At 43.2% G+C, this 21,801-nt stretch overlaps 1 protein-coding gene across 1 annotated transcript in view; it reads left to right on the forward strand.

Annotated features, from left to right (window-relative positions):
* Positions 1 to 11,850: 11,850 nt before the first annotated feature.
* xpnpep2 (X-prolyl aminopeptidase (aminopeptidase P) 2, membrane-bound) overlaps positions 11,851 to 21,801 on the forward strand; it is a gene marked incomplete at both ends in the record, with an annotated part of 30,039 nt that continues 20,088 nt past the window's right edge. The window contains 2 exon segments of the mRNA XM_080840842.1: positions 11,851 to 12,058; positions 14,523 to 14,689. Of these exon segments, the coding sequence (XP_080696968.1) occupies positions 11,851 to 12,058; positions 14,523 to 14,689 (375 nt within the window).

Here is a 21,801-nt window from a genome sequence, read left to right on the forward strand (position 1 = left end):
AAGCACACGTACTACAGGTCTACCTCAAACATTACTGACAAATGACTTGTCAATTTTAACTTGTGTTTTAGATTAGTGAATCATTCTGAAAGCACTGTATTGCTCCATCACAGTATTCCAGAGAATGAACACTACTCATTTTAAGAATGAATTGAAGTAAAAGCATTACAGGAAGCAGGGAATAAGCCAATGAAAGCCAAATAAAACTTCCATTTTCAGAACAGCTCATCAGCTGAACCTAGGTTGAGCTCTTAGCACAGATAACACATACTCTCAAGAGAGTATTAAACTTTGGCATATTATTCAACTGCTTCCTCATGTCTTCTTTTGCCGTTGGGATCAGGTTCCAAAGGCTTTGGCATGTGGTATGCTCTTTCTGCTCTCTGTTGTAGTGATGGTGCTTTTGGCCTCAGGCCCTGAGTCCCCCACTCCCTGGATCTCTGCCCCAGAGCCCCAGCCTTCTGACAGGCATGGCTGACCCACGAGGGCCTGTGACAGGGGTTGGGCACAGGGGGACGGGGGGCAGGAGTGGCGGAGAGGGAGATGACGTTATCACCTCCTCTGCAAAATGTGGTTTGACCCTATCGGGAGAAACAGCTGTGGGCGCTGGGAAAAAGCTTTTGGTCTTGGGCCTGGTAGCACAGCATTCCCCTCTCTGATCATCACATTTGCTGCTGCCAAAATAGTTGAGCCCACTGTACGTGCCGGTGATTTAATGCACAGACCCTTGGTTAGCGTTGATTAGCGAGGCACTCTTCTCAGCGATAAGAGAGGTATGGGAGCTCTCTGGGCGATGTTACTGTGAAATGATGTGCTGAAATCACCATGCATGTGGGATGTCTTCATGAGGTGCTTTCTTTTTTTTTTCCGAATGAAAGAAAAAAGTTCAAAAAATATCTCTGTTCTGAGACTGGTAGCTTTCCCTTCGATGTGTTTGTGACAGTTTTCTTAGAAGGACCCCCAAAGAATATTCATCTCTTTTTATGAAATGCTGCCTTTTTTTCTCATTTTCCCCCCTTTTTTTGTTGTTATTTTCCATTCCGTTCGAATGGATTTTCACACTTCATCTCCCTTGGCTGGAGTTGCAGTGTGCCTTGGTGGTTTGCTGGAGTGGTTTGTTTGTTGTACATGAAAGAACTGGGGGTATGGGCACTTTAAGAGGAGCCTGATTTGCCATGACAGTCCATTTGAAATGTCCAAATGAAACCATTCAGCCTCACCCTCTCATGGGTTTTCAGAGAGTAAATTCATTTATTTTGGAAGGGCTAAAAGTATAAATCTAATTCTCAGATAAACTGTACTTTCATTTGTTGGACTTTAAATCTCCTGCCCTTTAATGGCAAGCTTCATTGCCTTTAGAAAAGCCAGAACCCCTTCGCAACAAAGGAGACTAACTACATGTACATGCAATGCAGCCACAGCAGACTGTTGGGAAAGAAACTTCCAGTAAAACAGCAGTATCCAATATCACATATGCACTAGAGCAACCCACAAAAGAGAAAAAATGAGACACACACACACACACACACACTAGTAACTAGGTTTAGGATTTAAAGACTATTGAGAGGACTTTCCATGGGAACTGTAAATGAAATCCAGGTCCTCTCTATGGACCCTTCCCTAGAACATATATACTGTGATAAACTTTCAGGTGCCCTTTGAAGCAGGGATGCGTTTCCCACATTTTCTACCCATACATCACTGATAAGCATGGCATATTGTACCGCTTGACTGTGTGTGTTTCTCAGGTCCTCAGCCTTTTGCTAGGCTTTCAACATATTGGTCAGTCATCTGATATATTCTGTGAAGGTGTTGAGTATGGGAATGTAAATCCTGTTTTGTCGACTCCCCTTTTCAGAACCGTGTTGAAATATGTATTAAGACTAAAGTAAAGATACAGCGAGTGTCAGAGAGCCACATCAACAAAATAACTTACAAGAGCAGACAAGACAGACAAGTAGTGTTTAGTTATGTCTTGCAATTACTTTCCCGCAAGTATGTTTATATGAGCCACATCCAAACCTCCCACAGACAGTCGGTAATGGGTGAAAGTGGTTCAGGTCACAGAGGGCTTCTTTCTCATCATCTAAATTCATGACTGGTCATGCCAGAACTTTTAAACTGTTAAAATGAAAGTGAGGTTTTAGGGTGTGTAGTGTAGGAGATGTGAAAGCATTTGAGTATTAAAGGCCTATGTCAAAAATGTTGTGGGCTACGAGCATTCCCTTTTGAGATCTTTGTAAGGCCCATTTCCATCAAATCAAACATAGAACATTTCTTTATGAACTGCTCATTTTTTTGTGTGAATATAATGGCTGTGAATTATCTTCATACATGAGGAATATTGTAACTTAATAACTCAAGGTATTTTACTACAGTGTGTGATCAAAATGACTTATTTTGTCTTCACACTGTGTATTGATTTGAAGCAGAATAGCTTCATAATCAACATTCTCTCAGATTTCTCCAGGAACACACTCGACATCAGTGATGGTATAAGGGCAAGGGGAAATGAAAATTGCTCCCCTACAAGCAGCTCTTGTTGCCATGGCTCCTTGAAAGTTGGGCTCTGTCATTGTTGAGGTTTAAAAAAGGGCAAACCAGATCCATTTTCTTCCTCCGTGATCTGAGTCATATTACTGAGTGGTGTGGTAATAACTTGGATGATGGAAACATGTCTTTTATCTAGATTGCCAGGTTTGAATTAACATATTCTTCTGCCTCGATGGTTTATTTTTTTGTAATGTTTCTCAGCAATGTAGAAATTAAGCCAGAATGGAACTGCCTATTATGTGCAACCCAAAACCATAATTTCAGGAAGTGGGACTAAAGTAACCATATTCAAAGCTGTATTTGGTTAAGGGTTAAGGGTTGAGTGTTGAGTTATTTTGAAATCACTGCCAATTCAAAAAAGAAAAATAACATTGGTCAATTTGGTGATTGGAAATTGCTTCTCTTGAGACTACATACATTGGTCAGAGAATCACCATACACTACCGAAATGTTTCCAGAATACTAGAATATTTGTAGAATTCTAGTATAGGTTATATGGGACATGCAGCAGTTATTTTCATGGTCATTACTATTTAAGAATTTAAAAACTATATATTTAAGTGATTTCTTTGACTAACATTAAGGCCTTGTTTTATGCGTTGTGCTCTTAAAATGACTGACTCAACCAACATTAACATGGACCTTTATTAAGGCCGAACACACTGGGGTCCTGTGGTGCAGCTAAAGTAAAATGTCATTTGTTGGCCAAACAGATACCGCATACGACTTTAAACTCCCTCTGCGACGCCTGAAACTTTCTGCCCAGCCATCTGTGTGCTATTTAGCCTGATCTCAACAACCACGGCTGCTTAATTCAGAAAACTGTCAGGGCGCGTCATTAGAGGTGGCCATTTACAAGCTTCAGATTTCATTAGCTACAGGAAGCTCCACATTACCCTAAGGATTAATGTCAGAGCTGGAGGTCCGGTGCTGCGGCGGTGGGCGGCACAGGCGTGACTCTGCTGACCCTCTTGTTTAAGTGCACCCATGACTCATTAAAGATTATGTAGGCCAAGGAGAACTGTTAAATGGCAGATGAATTATGTGCACAGTGACGGCAAGCCAAGTCCCCCCCCCCCTCACCGCACCCAGTGACTGAGAGAGTGTCACCCTGACACCCTCCTACTCCCCACATCTATATATCATTTTGACAGGCAGACGGCCTTCCTCTTATAACCAAAAAACTAAATATATATATATATTATCGTACATATATTATATATATATATATAACATTATTGTGAGAAGTTCATAAAATACACAATTGTTTAGGTGAGCAATGTTTAGGTTCATGATAGACATAATTGTTTAGGTGAGCAAGCAATAAATGACATTAATCCAGTCTCTGAAGTACATTCATTAAGTTCTGAAGCTGTGCACACTGCACTCGCTCCTCTAAGCAGCTCCCACTGAAAACAGCATCATGGTTGTTTCATAACAGCCTATAATCAGCTGTACCTCATCCTGGGATGTAGCGATTTGTTTGAGCATGCGTGTGTGAGTGTTTGTGTCTGTTTACCAGAGAGAGAGAGAGTGACGCCATACCTTTTCTCACAAACTCCCGGGCTCGCCCCCTTGCTATCTGAAGGAAGGACGAGGGAGCTGAGTCACTGTACAAACGGGGGGCACCGAGTGCGATAGCTCACCAAGGATGAGAGAGGTCATCACTCTTCCTGTTCTAATGAGGAAGAGCAACCCTTCAACAGCCTCTCGTGTCATCAGCTTCCTTCCCTGCGCTGATTAGAGAGCAGGAGGGAGAGAGACAGAGGGAGAAAGAACGTCAGACTCTCAAACACAGCTGAGCTGTCATTTGGGGGGGGGGGGGGTTAATACAGGACGAACAGAGTTCTGGAAAGTGTCCATAGAAAGCAAGGGTGCGTGTTTTTCAACCGCTAGGGCTATCTCAGCACTGGGGATTTGCCCTAAAATAGACCTGGACCCAATTCACAGAGAGAGACAATGAAATGTTCCCTTGTGATAAAATATGAAGATGTACCAGCTGCGGTGATGTAGCTCACATCCACGGCCCTTAATGACTGTACTAAATTAGCCATCAGCTCGCCTCTATCTCCAGCTCTGCTCCATCATATATGCATCAGCACCGGCCTGCAGAAACACAATCCTGCCTCGCCTTATGGGGGCTTTGGGCCGGTCTGTTCCTGAGCGCCGTAAAACCTGTGTTCCATCACCTGGCCATCCATCACGCTGTCACAACGCTGGAGCGGCTCGACTTCCCAGCATGCACTACTGCCAGGTGCGAGCGGCAGTCTGCAGTACTCAACTCCGTAGCCGGAAAGCAAGAAAAAATTTGATTCAGGGTGAGGTCCGAAGGTCAGGAGGGGTATATTTCAGCTTCAAACGTGGGGCTTGAGGTTAACAAGTAAACCCCTATATGCCAGAACGGTCGAGCTGAGCCTCTGGGATCTGGTTTGCAGGGTCATAGTACTGTAGATGCCTGCATTAAGCCCGTCAGAACTTCTACAACCCTCAAGAGGTTTGGGAATATTTATATGCATGTAAGCTTTTCTTGTGTTTGATCTTTTTATTTTCATATTTTTTTTACTGCACACTCGTCCCCTTAACCATAAAACAGAGAAAATAAAACCTGTGGAAGCTAGTATGGCTGTGCCTCCCCACTGAGATTAAAACCCATTTTACCAATTAACGTTTTTTTATTCCTTCACACCCTGTGATTTCCAGAGCACCCACTCCACATACTTATGAGGCTGTTGCAGTCTTTAACTAGTAGTTTAGCCTAGACTATAAAATGTCCATGTTCTTTTTTTAAAAACTATTCTGTAGAATGATGGGTATCGTTATGTTCTTTATTTAAATGTTCACTTATATGTTGAATAGTTACTGTAATCCTAGAAGTGAGGGAGATGTTTTTCAGGTGTGATTTCAAAAGGGAGTCAACAAGTGTGTTTCTGTGTGCTAAAGTGGAAAAAGCTGTGATGATGCTTAGACTGAAGTGCAGAGGGCTTACTGAGCTTTCCCCTGGAAACCTCCCCTGTGCATTGCTGTGAGCAGTGCTCTAGGCAGTCACTGTGGAGACTTCAATTACAGGCAAGTCCCGGCCGGCTGATTCCTAACTGTGGCCAGCAAATTAGAAAGACTGTGTGTGGCTGTGTGTGTGTGTGTGTGTGAGGGGGGGAGGCATAGAGAGAGAGAGAGAGAGAGAGAGAGAGAGAGGGAGAGAGAGAGAGAAAGAGTGGGAGACACAGAGAGAGAGAGCGAGAGAGATAAACAGTAAGAGTTAGAAAAGCCACTGGTGTAAAGTTTGGTTGCAGTGTTGAAGCCAGTAAACAAAAGAGGACCAGCCTCAGTCAGAGTTTGACAAGTGCAGCACTTTGACAGAGTGGTGCAGATAGACAGTGGTGCAGAGAGACAGCCTTACTTTAACAGAGTGGTGCAGAGAGACAGCCTCACTTTGACAGTGTTGCAGAGAGACAGCCTTACTTTGACAGAGTGGTGCAGAGAGACAGTCTTACTTTGACAGTGTTGCAGAGAGACAGCCTCACTTTGACAGTGTTGCAGAGAGACAGCCTTTTGTTTGCAAGTTGGACACAGTCCAAAAGTCTGCTCCATAGGATTTTGTTCAATAATCCACGGAGTGCCTGATTTATTGCGGGCATTACTGTGTTGACTAAACTTCCTGAACCAAATCTTTTGTGACTTCCAAAAAGGAGGCCTGGGAAGACATTAAAAAAGATTACAATCCCTAAACATAAAGGACACCTGTCATGTCTGTGGACATAGACCCCATGAAGAGAACAGGGTTACCCTGAAATGCACCTATGTGACTTTTAAATTGGAATTGCACCACAAATACTCAACTATCAGAAAGCAAAATGGGTTATTTAAAATCATAAGGACTGTGCTGTGTTCTGAGTGACCGTGTGCCGTGTGGTATGAGTACAGTCAAGAGAGCTCATTACAATAAGACTTGCTCATTTGGAATGCTCTGCAATGGACGCTCGGCCATGACGCAGGCAGAGCAGTGTGAAAACGGAACGGTGAAAAACTAGAAATTAAACGGCTGTCTCTCTCAGCACAAAAACATGACTGGTGTCCGAGACGAGCAGTTAAACACACTGCTCATCTTTGCACCGCTTAAGCCGCCATCATTTCTCTTGTCAACGAGCTCCTTTCAAAGGCTTCTCAGCCACTCCGTGGCCATAAGTTACTTCGGTTCCACTGCTGTTTTGACATGAGATTATGTTTCCTGAAGACAGAAAGGCGTTCTCCTGGGGTGGTGAGGAGTTGTAGTTTGAACAGTATATGACACATAACTGAGACTACAGAGATCCCCCTAAAAAGCAAACCGCTTTAGACGACACACCGAATGGCGTGCTTGGGGGCCATCGGGAGGTTATCATGCGTCTAAAAAACATATGTGGCAAGGCTCTGGAGTCTGTGAAGGACAGCTGTTTGAGTGATCACTGTCATCTGATGCGGAGACCTTGGGGGTCCGCAGAAGCCGGAACATCCTCTATGGAGACTTCTGAACAGTGCAGATGGTACAGTAGTCTGGCTGTAAATGTTTTGGAAATTTAGCATGAAGTTTACCCTTTTTATTAGGCATCTCTGAGTGGCTGGTGACAGCCTGAAGAAGAAAAAAAACACTAAAACCAAAAAAGCTCTTTTATTATTATTTGACCCCTCCTAATTTGTTTTTATTATGTTTTTGTTTACGACTGAGTTGACAAAAGTACTGCGATTAGGCTAATGCTATCTCCACCAAAGGCATGACCCCAGCTATTTGTGGTGAACATGACATAGTTTTTCTTTTTCGGGCTGGATTCCGAGAGGCTTATCTCTCCTTGCCTCATATCTGCCTTTAACCACAGGCCCACACAAATTACATAAGAAGCCAAATTATCCTTTTTTTTTTTTTAAAGCACTGACGCATTTAAGACTCAAAAAAGGGTGTCACTTTCAGTATCTCTGACTGGCATCCCAATGTGTGTTAAAACTGAATGCTAGGCCGTTTGTTTGTTATGAAATGTCAATTTAATGAACAAACAAATTCAATTATGATTCGAAGACATTCAAAACAGTAATTTCCCTTTTTCAATCACAATGAGCGTAGACTGAAACAAAACATTTCTCTAAATTCTGCTTAGCATCAGCAATGACATAAATAATAAGTGCTCCACATATCTTAGCACACAAGTCAAGTGTTCAGGAGGAGAACGCCATGCAGAAGGAAATGACAGTCCTTAAGTGAGAGAAAAGGAGAAGAAAAATGGAGTGCTCACATTTCACTTAATTCAGCTGTCCACCCAGATGCTGTCTGTATAATAAAAAAGAAACACTGTAAAAATAACATTGGCTCTTACGATTTGCTTCACAGCCTTTTTAACATCATATTGTGTCTTTGTGTAGTTTTAGGAGCCGCATTAGTGACTGACAAAGACTGACACATGTGGCCCAGGAGAAAGCAAAGGATTAATTACGTCCAATAGGGAAAATCTCAGAAGACTGCAGAGGGGGTAATCAGGACTTCCACCGGCTACAAAGCATCCATCCATCTGCCTCCAGACTCTTTGTCAAGAGCAGTCCAGCTGCACCCACGACTCCAGATGTGAGAACGAGGGGGGAAAAAGGCCTGGCTGTTCGCCAGACAGGCAACAAGAACATGCTTCCTGGTGTCTGCAGCCAGAGACCAGGCTTGCTGTCAGGTAACACAGCCCTAGCTGGCAGCCCAGGGCACCCTGAGAGTCACTGGCACCAGGGCAAGATTACCTGTCTCAATGGGGCATCAACTCCAATGGAGTCATAGCAAGAGGGGAAAAGAACGCACACATTAACACTGAACAAACATGATCCGACTTGGAACAAATCACACTCCCGCCGCGTGGCAAATCAGATTGGATCTGAAATCAGACAGACCAGGGATTGTTTTTCCGGTCTTCCTGTTTGTTGAAGATGTTAAAACAGAATGTAAAGCTGGTAAGGCCATGAATTTCTCTGCCTGTCACAGTTACAAAACACTCAGACATAGATTGCTTTGAGGTTGTAGAATCATGCAAGCAACAAGGACGTAAAAGCTAAAAGTGATTATTTGCATGGCCAACTTCATCTGTGAAGGACACAATGCCAGAATGAAATGACTGAAGTATTGCAACCACAGAGGCAGGGGTTCTTGTGCACCAAACTATAAGAATAAAACAACTTAAATATTGATAATGGTAGTATCATGCTTGCAATTAGAATAGCAAATAATGTTCTTAATAACATCGATGATCGGTATTGCTTCATACCTGATCTGGAAAATGTTTTGATAAAGTATTCAGCCTTTTGCAAAGTCAAAGCTTTGTTTCAGCATGTACAACTTTTCAACACGCAACTACTCCTAAAAAGCCATTGGTACACCCAAAAGAAATATCAAAAGAGGGAGGGTCATTTGATATCTGTTTTTGTTTTGAAATTCAACAGATTCAAACATCACACTGGATAGAGTTGTGTGGGCTATCACAGAAGATCAATGGCACAAGAAGCCCAAAGCTCTTTCTTCCCATCAGGACACCATCATGTGCCTCCACAAAACCCCCGTCAGACAGTGAGAGACTAGACTCCCAACTGAATCTGTTGTCTCCACATCTCCACAGGAGACGGCATGATTTCAACCCAGTCCGTCTCACCGAGGCCAGGGGGGTATGCTACATGCTCACAGAGTAATATTAATTAAAATTAATATTAATATTCATTCCATTTGACAAGCAATTTCGAATAGAGCGAAAAACCAGCCTAGATACACCTTTTCAGGTGTTTTCAGAGTGTTTCTTTACACTGATATACTCATTCTTCTCGGTTTGTGAGCCAGGCATAGCACAGCATTAGTGTAGCAGCTGATTTATGTCTAATCTGTTTGGGTATGTGTCCTGTTTAATCTAGTTTAACTGTGCAAATCTAGTTCAGCCCACTCCTCCAACCAGCTCGCTGATCCTTCTTAAAGGGGTAATTTCCTAAATCTCCTCAGCGTGAACACGTCACAATAAATGGCGTGTGTCAACTACTTCAGAACATTTGATTGGTCCACAAAGGAACAGGTAGATCCTTGTCCCTCTCTTATTTTGTCCCATGACCTCCCACCCCCATGTAGCCGCCAGTCTTGGAAGTTAGATAACACAATAAACCCACGCTACCTTACTGCCTATCCACAGGCTGAGGTTGTTTGTTAGTGTGGCTCAGCAGCAGTTTAATCTTAAACTGTTAGCTGCTTAATCTCTATATAATTTGCAGAGGTCAACGGAGATGGGTGGAGAAGGGCATTCAGTGAAGATGTAGACAGACAGACAGACTTGCGCTGTCATGAATAAATACTGGCTTTGGGTGTTCCCTTTTCAGGGTGTGCTCCTCTCTTCTGTTCCCTGCCATCTGCTTCACAGGCGGAGGTCCAGTGACACTTCAGGGCACTACAGGGCATGGTCGTGGAGGAAGACGCTCTCTCCGCCCATCTGTGTGGAAACCTAAGCAGGGTCCTTCCCTTGCCTTCTTATCAGGGCTAAATGCATTCATTCCAAAACTGCTCGTCTGCCAAACAACCACGACCAATCCAGGCCAAAACAGTGTCATGGCCCACGCGTGCTACCAGGAGTCACGGAATAATGCAAAAACAGACTGGTGGAGGGACAATATTCATTTCACAATAAATGCGAACAGCAATGCTGTGGAGATCTGCAAATCCGCCTTAACAGCCTTGCTTTATTTTCTCAGGTTTTGCTTGAAGTTAGTTTCCTATCAGATTTGCACCACCTGTAGTGTTAAATTAAATGTATTGGTTATTTTTCCTTGCTCCTGCACCATAATCCTGTCAATATCTGTTGACATGGCACATGCCATAAATGCCATATCGTGTCTTGCAATGCTCTGCTACCCAAACATCACAGGAATGTTATGAAAGCAATGGGGTCCCATCGCTCAATTCTTTATGAGCTCACAAAAAGGCCCCGCTCCAGTCTCTTCGTCTGTCACTTTCAGAGGAAGCGATCACACCATAAATCAAAGGTGGCAGGCTTCATGTTTTAAACCCAGAGGATGTCCAAAACCAGGGCTCTCATATGTTGTTCCTTTACCCCATGAGGCAATAGAACTTAGCCATATAGCCTCCGCAGGTATCCAGATGAACCCCCCTGACACAGTGAGTCAGATGGAAAAAGACAGCGAGCAAGAGAGAGAGAGAAAATGGAGACCCATATCTTTCAGTAAACCCCTGTTTATGGACCTTATTTGTATCACCTCTGCCAAATGCAGCACGCTACACATGAATGTGTGGGTGAATTACACAGTATGGGTGCAGACTTGTATGAACATGGGAGTTTCAGTTTTGTGTAAACAGCTTTCAGTGAATGAATGCTTGCAGAGCCAGTTGTGGGAAGAAGTGATGAAGGGTTTGGTTTGGCTTAATTCCCCACAATCCCTGGTGCACATTCCAGTCGCCTATCACTACCATGTCAGTTTTACAATTACGCATTTCCACTAGACTCTTTTGGCGTCAAATCAACCGTTACTTTTTTCACAGCAATTCATCCAATGCTTTTTCAGATTTGTCTTCACACCTTCTCCAAGGTTTGTGAGCTTACGTGGGGGTTCCAAACCTGCACTTCCACAGTGGGAGACCTGGAATATTTCTTTCCCTGCCTCCCTCAAGTGATTGGTGTTGACTGACAGCTCAGTTCCATGCCCCTATTCAGACAGGGGTCACTGCGGATGTCTGGCTAATGAGGAGGACTTGGAGAATTATAATCAGAGAGGGGGGATATTTCTGGCCACATGTGTCAGTCCTGACGAACAAACCTCCCAAGGTTGTAGTGTCAAAAAGGGGCTTGCCCACTTCCGTGCAGTTCATATTTACCATACAACAACAGGAATCTATGTGCCAGCTTTCCCCAAGGGTGGCTTGAAGCTCTCTAACACTTTAGCCAGATAAGTTATGCTAAACAGATGGATTACATTTCCAAGGGCCCTTCGGGACGTAGTAAGGCCTCCTAAGAAACAAATGATCGGTTTTTCAGCTTGGACCGCCTGTGGGCCAACACATACAATGAGGTTTCACACAATGGATGATCACTTAGAAGTAGAGATCACGACAATACTCTAAGAAATATCGACAAACCCTAGTCATTTCTCCACCAGCGTTTGATGTTGGTATGCTCCATGGGAGCACTAACCTATCCCTGACTGGCCACTGTGTCTGAGGAGAAAAGCAGAAGCTGGATGAGAGATGGAATGAACAGCAAAAAAAAAGAAAGAAAGACTCGCAAGGCGACATATGGAAGCGATCACAGGGCCATGCTCCCATCTGTGTTCACAGCCGCGGCCGGCTGGCACTCAGCACACAATGCGCAGGATGAGAGTAATCCACAGAAGAGGATCCACAGAATCATGATGGCCGCCCCTATTCCACTGGGGGATGCAGATCCCACAAGGGATCCGTGCAGGTGGGAATACACTGACTCTGAGGAGGCAAGGAGGATGACAGAGATGGAGAAGTGTGGAAGTGTGTGTGTGTGACTGGGAGGGAAGTAGCACAGATGTTTGGTGGTGTTTACAGAAAACAGGTGCCCACCCATTTTTGGCGTGGGTTGGACAAGGTCAAGAATTCACATGTTTCTTGTCTGTGACAAACAAGTGATGGAATGGATGACGAAATGTTTCAGTTTCAGTGCTGTGATCCAGCCAAGGCTTCAGGCAAGGTTTTATAATAATCTGCAGTAAACTATTGACGTAGAACATTAATACTGAACTGAACTGAAGTCTTCATCTGTAACAGCTGTCTAAGTGTTCATGGTGTGGGTTTTCATTGTGTAAGTAAGAGTACTACTTCAAAAATACAGTGTGTAGTTCATTTGTGCTCCTGGGCCAAAAGTCCTGATGAATGTGTCTTGGAGCAGTACGAGGAATTGCCAAATTGCTGAATTCCCAAACCCTTTGAATAAATCTCAGATGAAATTAAACCATCACTAACAAAAACAAATTAGCTCCGAATCTCAGTTCAGTGATTTAATATAGATGAATTGACATAAATAATGAATTACTAAGTCAACTCTGAACACTTGGCCACTTTCGTGTAATACAGGCTCCACTTCTTTACAATGTAGAACATGACCTATGGCCCACATTATATCGTCATGTAAAATATGGAATATGGCTGTAGCTGCAGCCACCATCTCTCACAGCATGATGCTCACCATGCTGCGCTAAAGCAATCTTTTCTGACCCTAGGAACATGCCGGAACATCATTTCGATGACTGATTTAATAACAGCTAAAGAAGAGAAAGAGAAAGAGAGATCGTTTTAGATAAATACTCCCAAAAATTGAGTTAAAATGCGTTTGCTCACTTCTTCACAGTAGAAGGTGTTACATGTCATATTTTTTGAGGTATAGTTTGATTTGGCTAGTAGTGTACATGTATTTATTTGAGGTATACAATTTACCAACTTGGATTTTTTCCAACTGATACAATACTCATATTGTTGGCTATTTCTATGGTTAAAATCAGTATGATATTATAATGTATATCCTGTACTTAGTGCCTTCTAATCGTACATCATATACAATAATGTATGTCATAAAGGTTTTTCAGTAACATGTTAAGCTTTGAGGGAAATGGATAGATAGATATATAAATAAATCCTTTTTGAGCCTAGACTGGTACTCTAGACCTTACCAACTGGAACAGGGCAAGGATTTTTTTTCTTTTTGTCTGTGAAAAATTTATTGCAGGGTAGTGAATTTTTTATAACCCCATTTCAGAGGACCCCTGATGGTATCCTGTGTGCTGTATCATTCCTGGAGTGACTCTCCTCAATACCCTTGCAACCCGTCACCTCACTGACTCACGTGTACTCATCCTACACACATCCACTGCACAGACTATATGTGCAATGCTTCAAAAGGCAGACATAGTGTGCTCATACTGTCTGTACACAGCGGCCCTGTCATGGCTCACTGTATTTGTCAGACAGTCTTCTCAGATATAAATGGCCCAACTAGCCAGCAGTCTAGAGGTTTTGTGTCACTGCACAAAGGCTCAGCTAATCATCCACATCTGCATTTCCTATACGCTCTAACAAGGATTACATTATCTCTCTCTGCTATTCCAGTAATACATTAAAATGGCCTTTTTATAAAGTCTACCTGACTTTTTATGGCTGGTGGAGGACTGTGTGTGTGAGAGTTTGACCCTCCCCGAGGGGGGAGAGCATGGGCCCCTGGAGTTCACACCCCAGAGAGCCATACACACCTGTGACTGATTACAGCGCGCGCGTGGAACCAATGAGAAGTGTCCTCTCTCCAACGAGAGTACACAGTGCACAAGCTGTCGTTACGAGCCGAGCGAAATATACGGCCTGCGCTCACACCTTTTGGCTAGTCTTTAAATAAAGCCTGAAAGACGGTAATAAAGCTTTAAAACAGGACCTCGCGCTTCGCAAGTACTGTGCTCTCGGTTTTATGACATTGGGATTTACCCTGGGCAGTAGCATTCATGCAACACACCAGAAACCTTCCTGCAGCTCAGCCCACTTCATCAGCTTTGTTGACAACTGACCCATGAACACTGATAGAGAAAGTTATTTTTTCCCTCCCTCATTTTAGCGCCTCGGGTTGTTATTTTACTGCTATGCTGGCTATCTTGCACTGCATGCAGTTTGTCATTTTCACCTTCATCTCTGTCTTTAGTGAACGGGGAGCTGGGCTTCTTCAGGCCTGACTAATGTGACTCATATAGCGTGCAGGGTGATGATGGGGGGAGGACCTTGATCTGCTCTGTGTCTTGCTTGTTGTGGCGGCTCTCCCTCCGATCTTTGTCCCTTCCCGGTAGTGCTTTGCTCCGGCAATTCCTACGAATGAAAGAACAGCTGTCTAGGATGCATTTTTTCCTCCCCTTCACTTTGCTTTAAAAGCATTAAACAACTCCCCTGTCTTTTCTCTAACCCCCATTTCTTCTTCCCCCTCCAGCTTCAGCTCATTTCCCCCTGAGGAACAAGTGCAAAAGGAGCCATGTCCAATCCCACAATCCCACAGGAACTGGCCTCACTTGCGGCCACCACCACAGCCGTCAGCGCCTGACAGTTGAGCTCAGGGGCCCCAGCAGTGGCAAGCGAAGACTTCCTTATCGTCAGGAAGTTGACGCTGGAAGATATTTCTGTTTGTTTGTTTTGCTAATGTATTTGTTTCCTGCAATACAAACAACTAGGTGACATCCTCGTGAGGAGATGCCGGCTGGGGCCATGGATGCATCTGGAGGTGACACGGTGTGCGGCGGTACAGTAATGGAATCATCAATCAAAGACGCCTCATTAAAACACTGTGACAAGCCAGCTGTGGCTTCACCAGTGGTCATGGTGGCCATGGAGGACTCAAGGTTTTCATTTTGCTCACAAATCGTGGTCGGGGAAGGCAATCTCAACTAAACTATATGGAACCAAACACACACTATAAAGTTTTATTTCAACTATTTACATCTGAGTTTACTGATCTTTTCATTTAAAAACCAAGGGAACAAATATGAATTAGAATCATAGCCAATTCAAAGACACAGAATTATTCAGACACATCTGTGTCTATATAAAAGTGTAAGGAAGAAGGAGCACTGATTTCAACACAGCTCTGCACAGACCAACAACTGCACTGATCAACAGCAGAACACCAAATGGAAGTACTGACAAGTCAGAGTTAAAGCTGTGAATATTGTGCTCTGCTTGTACCATTCAAAATCAACCAGAAAATCCATTCAATCAAAATCGCAGGTGGCAATGTAGAGAACAGACCCAGTGACAATGATTTAGCTGTTTTTTCTACTCAGAGCTGAAATCAAGTCAACATATTTATAGAGTACATTTTGAAAGCTGAAATTGCTTTTCCCCCGCTGCTGTCGTCATTGCTGGGATGGCAAGCTGTGGGCTTATTTGTTTCGACCCTGTGTCACAAACCCTCAGCAACAGCCATTCAAGCTGAGACAGAACAATTACATGCAATTTCTGCTTTCAAGCCCATCTCCTCTATAATCACCATGGTGATTTTAGGATGTTTTTAGTTTTGGTTTTTAAAGGCCCCTTATGAGGTGCAAATGTTGTGTTGCTTGGGTCATAAGTCTACATTTTTAGTGCACCTTGTTCCTGTTAACTCTTATTGTTTTCTGCTTCTTTTGTAAGGGACATCTCACTAAACATTACCGTGTGTCTACATGTCTTGCGATGTTTTGTTCAAGCATCATGAAAAATCACCGTGTTGTCAATGTTACTGCTTTCGGATGTAAAACCTTAAACAAATAAAAAAAGCCCCTACAGTGTATAGACAATATCTTGGCCCACAGTTCAAACTCCTATACAGAATGAGGCGTATCTTTACAATCTGAAGCATGTAGGCAGGCATCCCCCTGAATTCCAGTCCCCTTTGTTTTCAGGGCTATAAGGAAAGAGCATTAGCAGGTCTTCCATTGAGCTGACATCCTTGGAAAGTCCTCATGGGCCTCACACCTGCTCTGTGGCCCTCTTGGAATCTCCGCACACGGGATGGGTCAGAGGATGCATCGCCTGGAAAATATGTGGCTGGCTGATGATGCTCAAGGTAACAAACGCAGCGTGCGTCGAGGAAATGGCTAAGAATGTCAGTTTCGGTCATCACTTCCATATCCACCTAGGCAGCCAGGAATTTCAGCATTGTCTCAGCAGAGCGGTGGTTCACTGGCAACACATAAAACCACCTGTGGACTTGATATACTCGAGTTGATCATAGTTGGCAATACTCCCTTGTTTTGACTAGCACACATTGGCGTAGAATGTTCCAGAATGTGCTGCACAACTGGACTGTGACATAAACTGACTTATCTATTAATCTACTGGTATTGTAGATACATTAGGGCTATTCAGCTGCTTCAACACAATGATGACGAGCAGCCTTCTTCAAAGAATGCTCCTGACACCGAAACATCACAGAAGATAACTGTGATAACTGATGAGCAGTTTCATTACCTCTTGAGATAGCTTGTGGTAGCATTTCAGGTTGACCGGTGAACAAAGATATCAAATGTGTGAAGAGGCATTTTTGTATAAACTATGCAGCAGTTTGGCACAAGGGGCCAATGGAAACAAAAGAGTTGGCGAAGAATTAACTCATGCGCCAGATACAAAACATTACGGAAATGTTCCCTTACAACAAATCATGTGTCTGCTGCTAACATCTTGAACTCATGCTTGAAGGATATCCACCTGTGGTGGGCTTTGATATATGATCACAGTCGACCCAAAGATGCAAAACTTCAACTGCTGATCTCATGATTGTGGCTGGGCTAGTCAATTTTTCTGCACTCTACTGTATCTGTTGTATAGCATATGACGTCCTCTCAACAGGGGAAAAACATCATTGCAGAACTATCTAACCCTAATGAGCAACACCTGCTGCTGCTTAAGCGCAGGACTGCCTCTTAGAGAAGACTTGTTTTTTTTTTAATGAATTATGTATCTGTTACAAATTGTGCAATTTACACAGACTCTAGCTACAATACACTACAGTAACACTGAGGATATCTGTGTTTGTACATTGTAATTGCTTAGATAGTCTTGATAAGATCAAATGGAGTTAGAAGTGTTTCTGTATGAAACATTATGAAAACATTCAGTGGCATAACTACTGGGTTATAAGTTCTCCTGAGGGAGCGTCCACTTTCACTTGAACACCTCCGCCCCACAACCAACAACCAACCCCCCCCCCCCCCACACACACACACACACACACACACACACACAAAAGTTACAACTGGCCCTGGTCAAATATGCTTTGGCATAACAACTAACAGTCGAGGCCAACCAGAGTGAATTCTCCACCAGGCTTTTCTAATTTGTCACACGCACGCACACACAGACTGCTGTAAGAGCAGAAATCGACCGTAGCACATAACAAACTCCACAGTGTTAAGCAGACACTAACACCTTTGTTTCAGCTATCGGAGCACGGCTATTTATAAGTCCCCAGTATTGTCTCCTTAAAACTGTTACAACCCCACTTGAGTTTCAAGCGATTAACAAATATTGGTGGGACTGTGGACAGCATTAAATGCAAATACTCTAAATTTCTATATTACATCTGTCCAGCTTTTGTTAATCGTTTTATGTAGTTTTACCCCCTTTGTGGTCCTCTCACAGAAACAGATCCTCAGAAAGAGGGGTACTGAGAACTAGTCAGCATGTGCGCTTACATGACAACATGTGTGTCCATTCCAGACCGCAGAGTGTTAACAGCCATGGGACACTGCAGGACGTGCTGAAAGGTTAGATGTACAATCAGGAAATTCTCTGTGATGGCCTCCCTCCCTTGGCACGTGTGTTTAGATTCCAGGGATGGCGGCTACCTTGCTTTCCCAACAGCCTCTGTGACCTGGGACTGGCGAGACACCCAATGGTGCTGAACTGCTGTAGAACCTGGTGCCTAAGGACTTGCTTTTAGATTTACAGTATCCTAGCTTTGTTTTGCTAAGGGTTTGGGCTGTTTTGCTTCGCCTTTAGTGACTGCAGGTCTAGATAATGAATCAACAGAAAGGGGCGAAGGGGCACACAACTGGGGGCCCATTTGGTGACTTAACAGTCATCTGCTTTGACGATCTGGGCTTGATGTCTCCTGACACAAGGCAAGAAAGCCTCTTAATAACCTGCTTGCACCTTAATGGAAGTTATTCTGTGTGTGTGTGTGTGTGTGTGTGTGTGTGTGTGTGTGTGTGTGTGTGTGTGTGTGTATTTCAAAATGCTTCTGATGAAGTGTCTGGGCAGTTGTTGAATCTGAAGGGCCTCCATCAACATCCTTCATCAGCACTCTTAAGACCTCTCTAATAACCACAGAGGGAGCTTACTGTGTCCTTTCCATGCTTCATTTAAATTTCCATTTACTTTAACCCGGCCAGTTCAAAAATATCCTGTTTTTCTTATAACACTAATGTAGCGTTCAAAAGCAAACATGGACTCATGTGGGAAACTGATTACTGAGTGTGATATACCTGCCCTCCTCTTTAGTGTAGCCAATACAACCACACACATCAATTCATGCTGATATATTCTGGGGTTGACAAGTGGATTTGTAGCTTACTGTATCTCTGAAGGCCTTCAACTGTTCCCTCTTCTGTGCTTTCTGGTGCCTTTCAAAATGCCTAAAGCAAGACCTTCAAAAGAGAAACGTTTAACATCAGTGAATTTAAAAAAAAAAACTTAATAACTCAAGTAGTCTCTTGTAGGCTAACAGTAGTAGGCTACCAAAAGAACATAGAAATCCTCAATAGCAAGCTTACATTCCATAATGTTAACAAGCATGTCTATTTTAAGCTCAAGTTTAGAGAAACCGTTCCAACTGAACATGCAGACACCCCAAGAGGACATGAAACGAAACAGCCTTTCAAATTCGGTACTTAGGGATAATGTAGGCCTTAAAAAAAAACTACTAAAATTGTGTGATAGCCAGGTTGTTAGTGTCTACAGTCTACTCAACGAACTTAAATGTTTCCAAGCATAACTGCCCTATCTAAAGGTGGCATTTTGTCCATGATAGTCTACAATCCTATATGAACTCCAGAAAATTCTATGTGACATGACACGTTGTTTCGTTAAGAGATGAAATGCAATGCTTTTACACGCCTTTCTTTTCCCAGCCTAGCTTGGGGGCTAATAAGCTAGCTATCTAGCTAGCCAACATAGAAGGCTGCCATTGCCCACCAATTCATTGCTCGTAAATGAATATACTTCACTCTGTATTTTAGTATTATCCAATAAATAATGAATTATATTGCGCCCGACTTTTTATACCTTTTCATTAAAGTGGTGGATGAGAGGAATTGCGAGGCTCCTTGAGTGCTGCTGATTATTGAAAAGGCAGAATGGAGTGACAGAATCAAAGGTTACATTTCATATCGCTGTAAATGTTAAATGGATGGAAGAGCGGGGTTGCAGTGAAAGGTGATAGCAGAGGAATAAGGGTTGCCAAGGATATAATGAGATAAAAATAGCACTTGTCACCAGAGAGGGAAAGCGTTTGCAGAGGTCAGGGCTAACGGGTTTGTTTGATACTCGGTAGGCAATGTGTATGTGTGCATGCCGATTCCTCTTCATCTCTTTCTTTCACTGGTCAACACTGCAGTCCATAAAAGACATCATAGCCGTAGTGGCAGAGTGACTGTGGAGACTGGGGGAGGGGGAAGCTTCACCTGTCTTCCTGGAAAAATGCATCCCTGATGTTATAAGGCTCTCCGCACTAAAGACAGCAAATGTGTCAGGCTGACCACTCTAAGATATTTTTTTAATGTGTTGTCAAAATAATGTGTTAATTTCTATTAATTAATTATAGATAAAGAACACATTGAAAATGTAAGCCAATTTATCTCACGCTATGATTCTTGACCCCATAAGTCACCCCATATGCCCACAATTGATGTCCAACAGTGAAACTCAAAAATAGATCTATCTATATGTTTTTAATATTTTACCTCTTCATTTATGGGCAAAAGCTTGCAGAAATGTAGTTTTGAATTGTTATGGGAGCTAACTATACTCTTCGTATAATGCCTGTTTGGTACCTCAAAACATTTGTAAAGAAGAAATTAACTTAATTTGAACTACAGTTGGCCTCAGTGTCATGAATATTCATAAGCTTTGAGTCAATGAGTCAACAGTGTAGATCTGTCTGATAGGCCACTACAACTTCTAAGTTCCATGCAAATATGATCTGAATAAAATTGAAATGTGGGCCTAAAAAATAAACAAAGTCAAACATTATAGGAAACCCATCACTGCACTGGATATTCTTATGAATTTATCTATAGGTACAACAGAACAGAAACAGAAATCTCTCCTGTATACACATGCAGGCACAACTTGACAGACTGTCCAGACAACCAGTCCTTCCACTATGTCGGGGTCATTGTAGGTCATTGCAAAGCACTTGAGAAGTGTCCATGGACTCAAGATGGAATGAAAAATCATATTTCTCTTACAGTTTAGCGAGTGGACTTATTTTTTGCTCCTGCCCTCTAGAAGATATGGTCTGAGGCCTTTATTTTCCAGGGCTTCAGGGGCCAGGTTAGGCAGCATGTAAATCCCCTCTCAATCTGTTGTTTTCAGATCACTAATACAATGTTACGTCCTCCTTAAGCAAAGAAAATCTTACAGGTGGGAAAACAACTCAGTGTAAAGTAATAATGTCATGTGCTTTACTGTGTAATAATGTCATACATTTCATTATATATACATATGGCTTCCTAATAGCCAATTAACTGCCCTGACCTCTTTGCTATGCGTTTCAAGCTTGTTTTGCCTGCAGGAAATACAGTTAAACTTTATCCATGATTAGCCTTTACAAAGAGAGGGAGGAATTAAAAAATACCCCGGCCTAATCAATCCAGAACAGCCAAATAGTCAACTGAATGACTATCCAGAATGTTCGGAAAAGCCATGTGTGTGTGTGTGTGTGTGTTTGTGTGTTTCAACTTTTGGTCAGAGACCAGGTGCTGCAGAACTGATGTAGAATTCTTCTGCATTTAGTTTGGCTACATCAGACACGCCTGAAGGAAAGTAAAACTTCCAGGAGGAAATTAACAGCCTCAATAAATTGGCACCAGTAGACAAACAAACCCTCAGACGGGGAACAAACACTTGAAGGCAGATGACAGCCCCACAGAAACACAGTCGTCCACGCACACAGCAATCGGCACACATACATGCACACTCACATACACAGACAAACACACACACACACAGATCAGGTTTGAGACAGGATGCCAGAGCGTAAGGAAGCTGGTGCTGGTATGCAAAGACAGGCGGCAGTAGGAGATGAAGCGTGCCCAGCGGCCCTGAGCGCAGCCTGAACTTGAACCCCCCACTCCAACTCCACTCCCCACCTTGTTATTTTCCTGTTTACTCGCTCCACTTGTTTGGATGTTTTCCTTCAGTCCCCCAAAGTCAATATCCTCCAGTAGCACACAGGCACTCGCCTGGCTTCACCGCTCTTTTGCTGGCTGCCGGACGTCATTAACAGGCTCAGAATATCGACCGGGGGAAGTCTGATGGAGTCCTACGCGTGGTGCATTGTTTGTGTAAGAGAAAAGAAATAACGGTCTTGTTAGGCTATTTCAAGAGCATCTCCTCCTTCCCGGCCTGCTCCTCAGACAAGAAGAAGGAGAGGCCCTGAAGACTCATTTTACTCATGCAAATATTTTTAAAATTAAACAATGCTACCTCCCTGGTCTTCCTGCTCTCTGTCA

This window comes from Sprattus sprattus (assembly GCF_963457725.1).
Source record: "Sprattus sprattus genome assembly, chromosome: 6".
Lineage (NCBI taxonomy): Eukaryota > Metazoa > Chordata > Actinopteri > Clupeiformes > Clupeidae > Sprattus > Sprattus sprattus.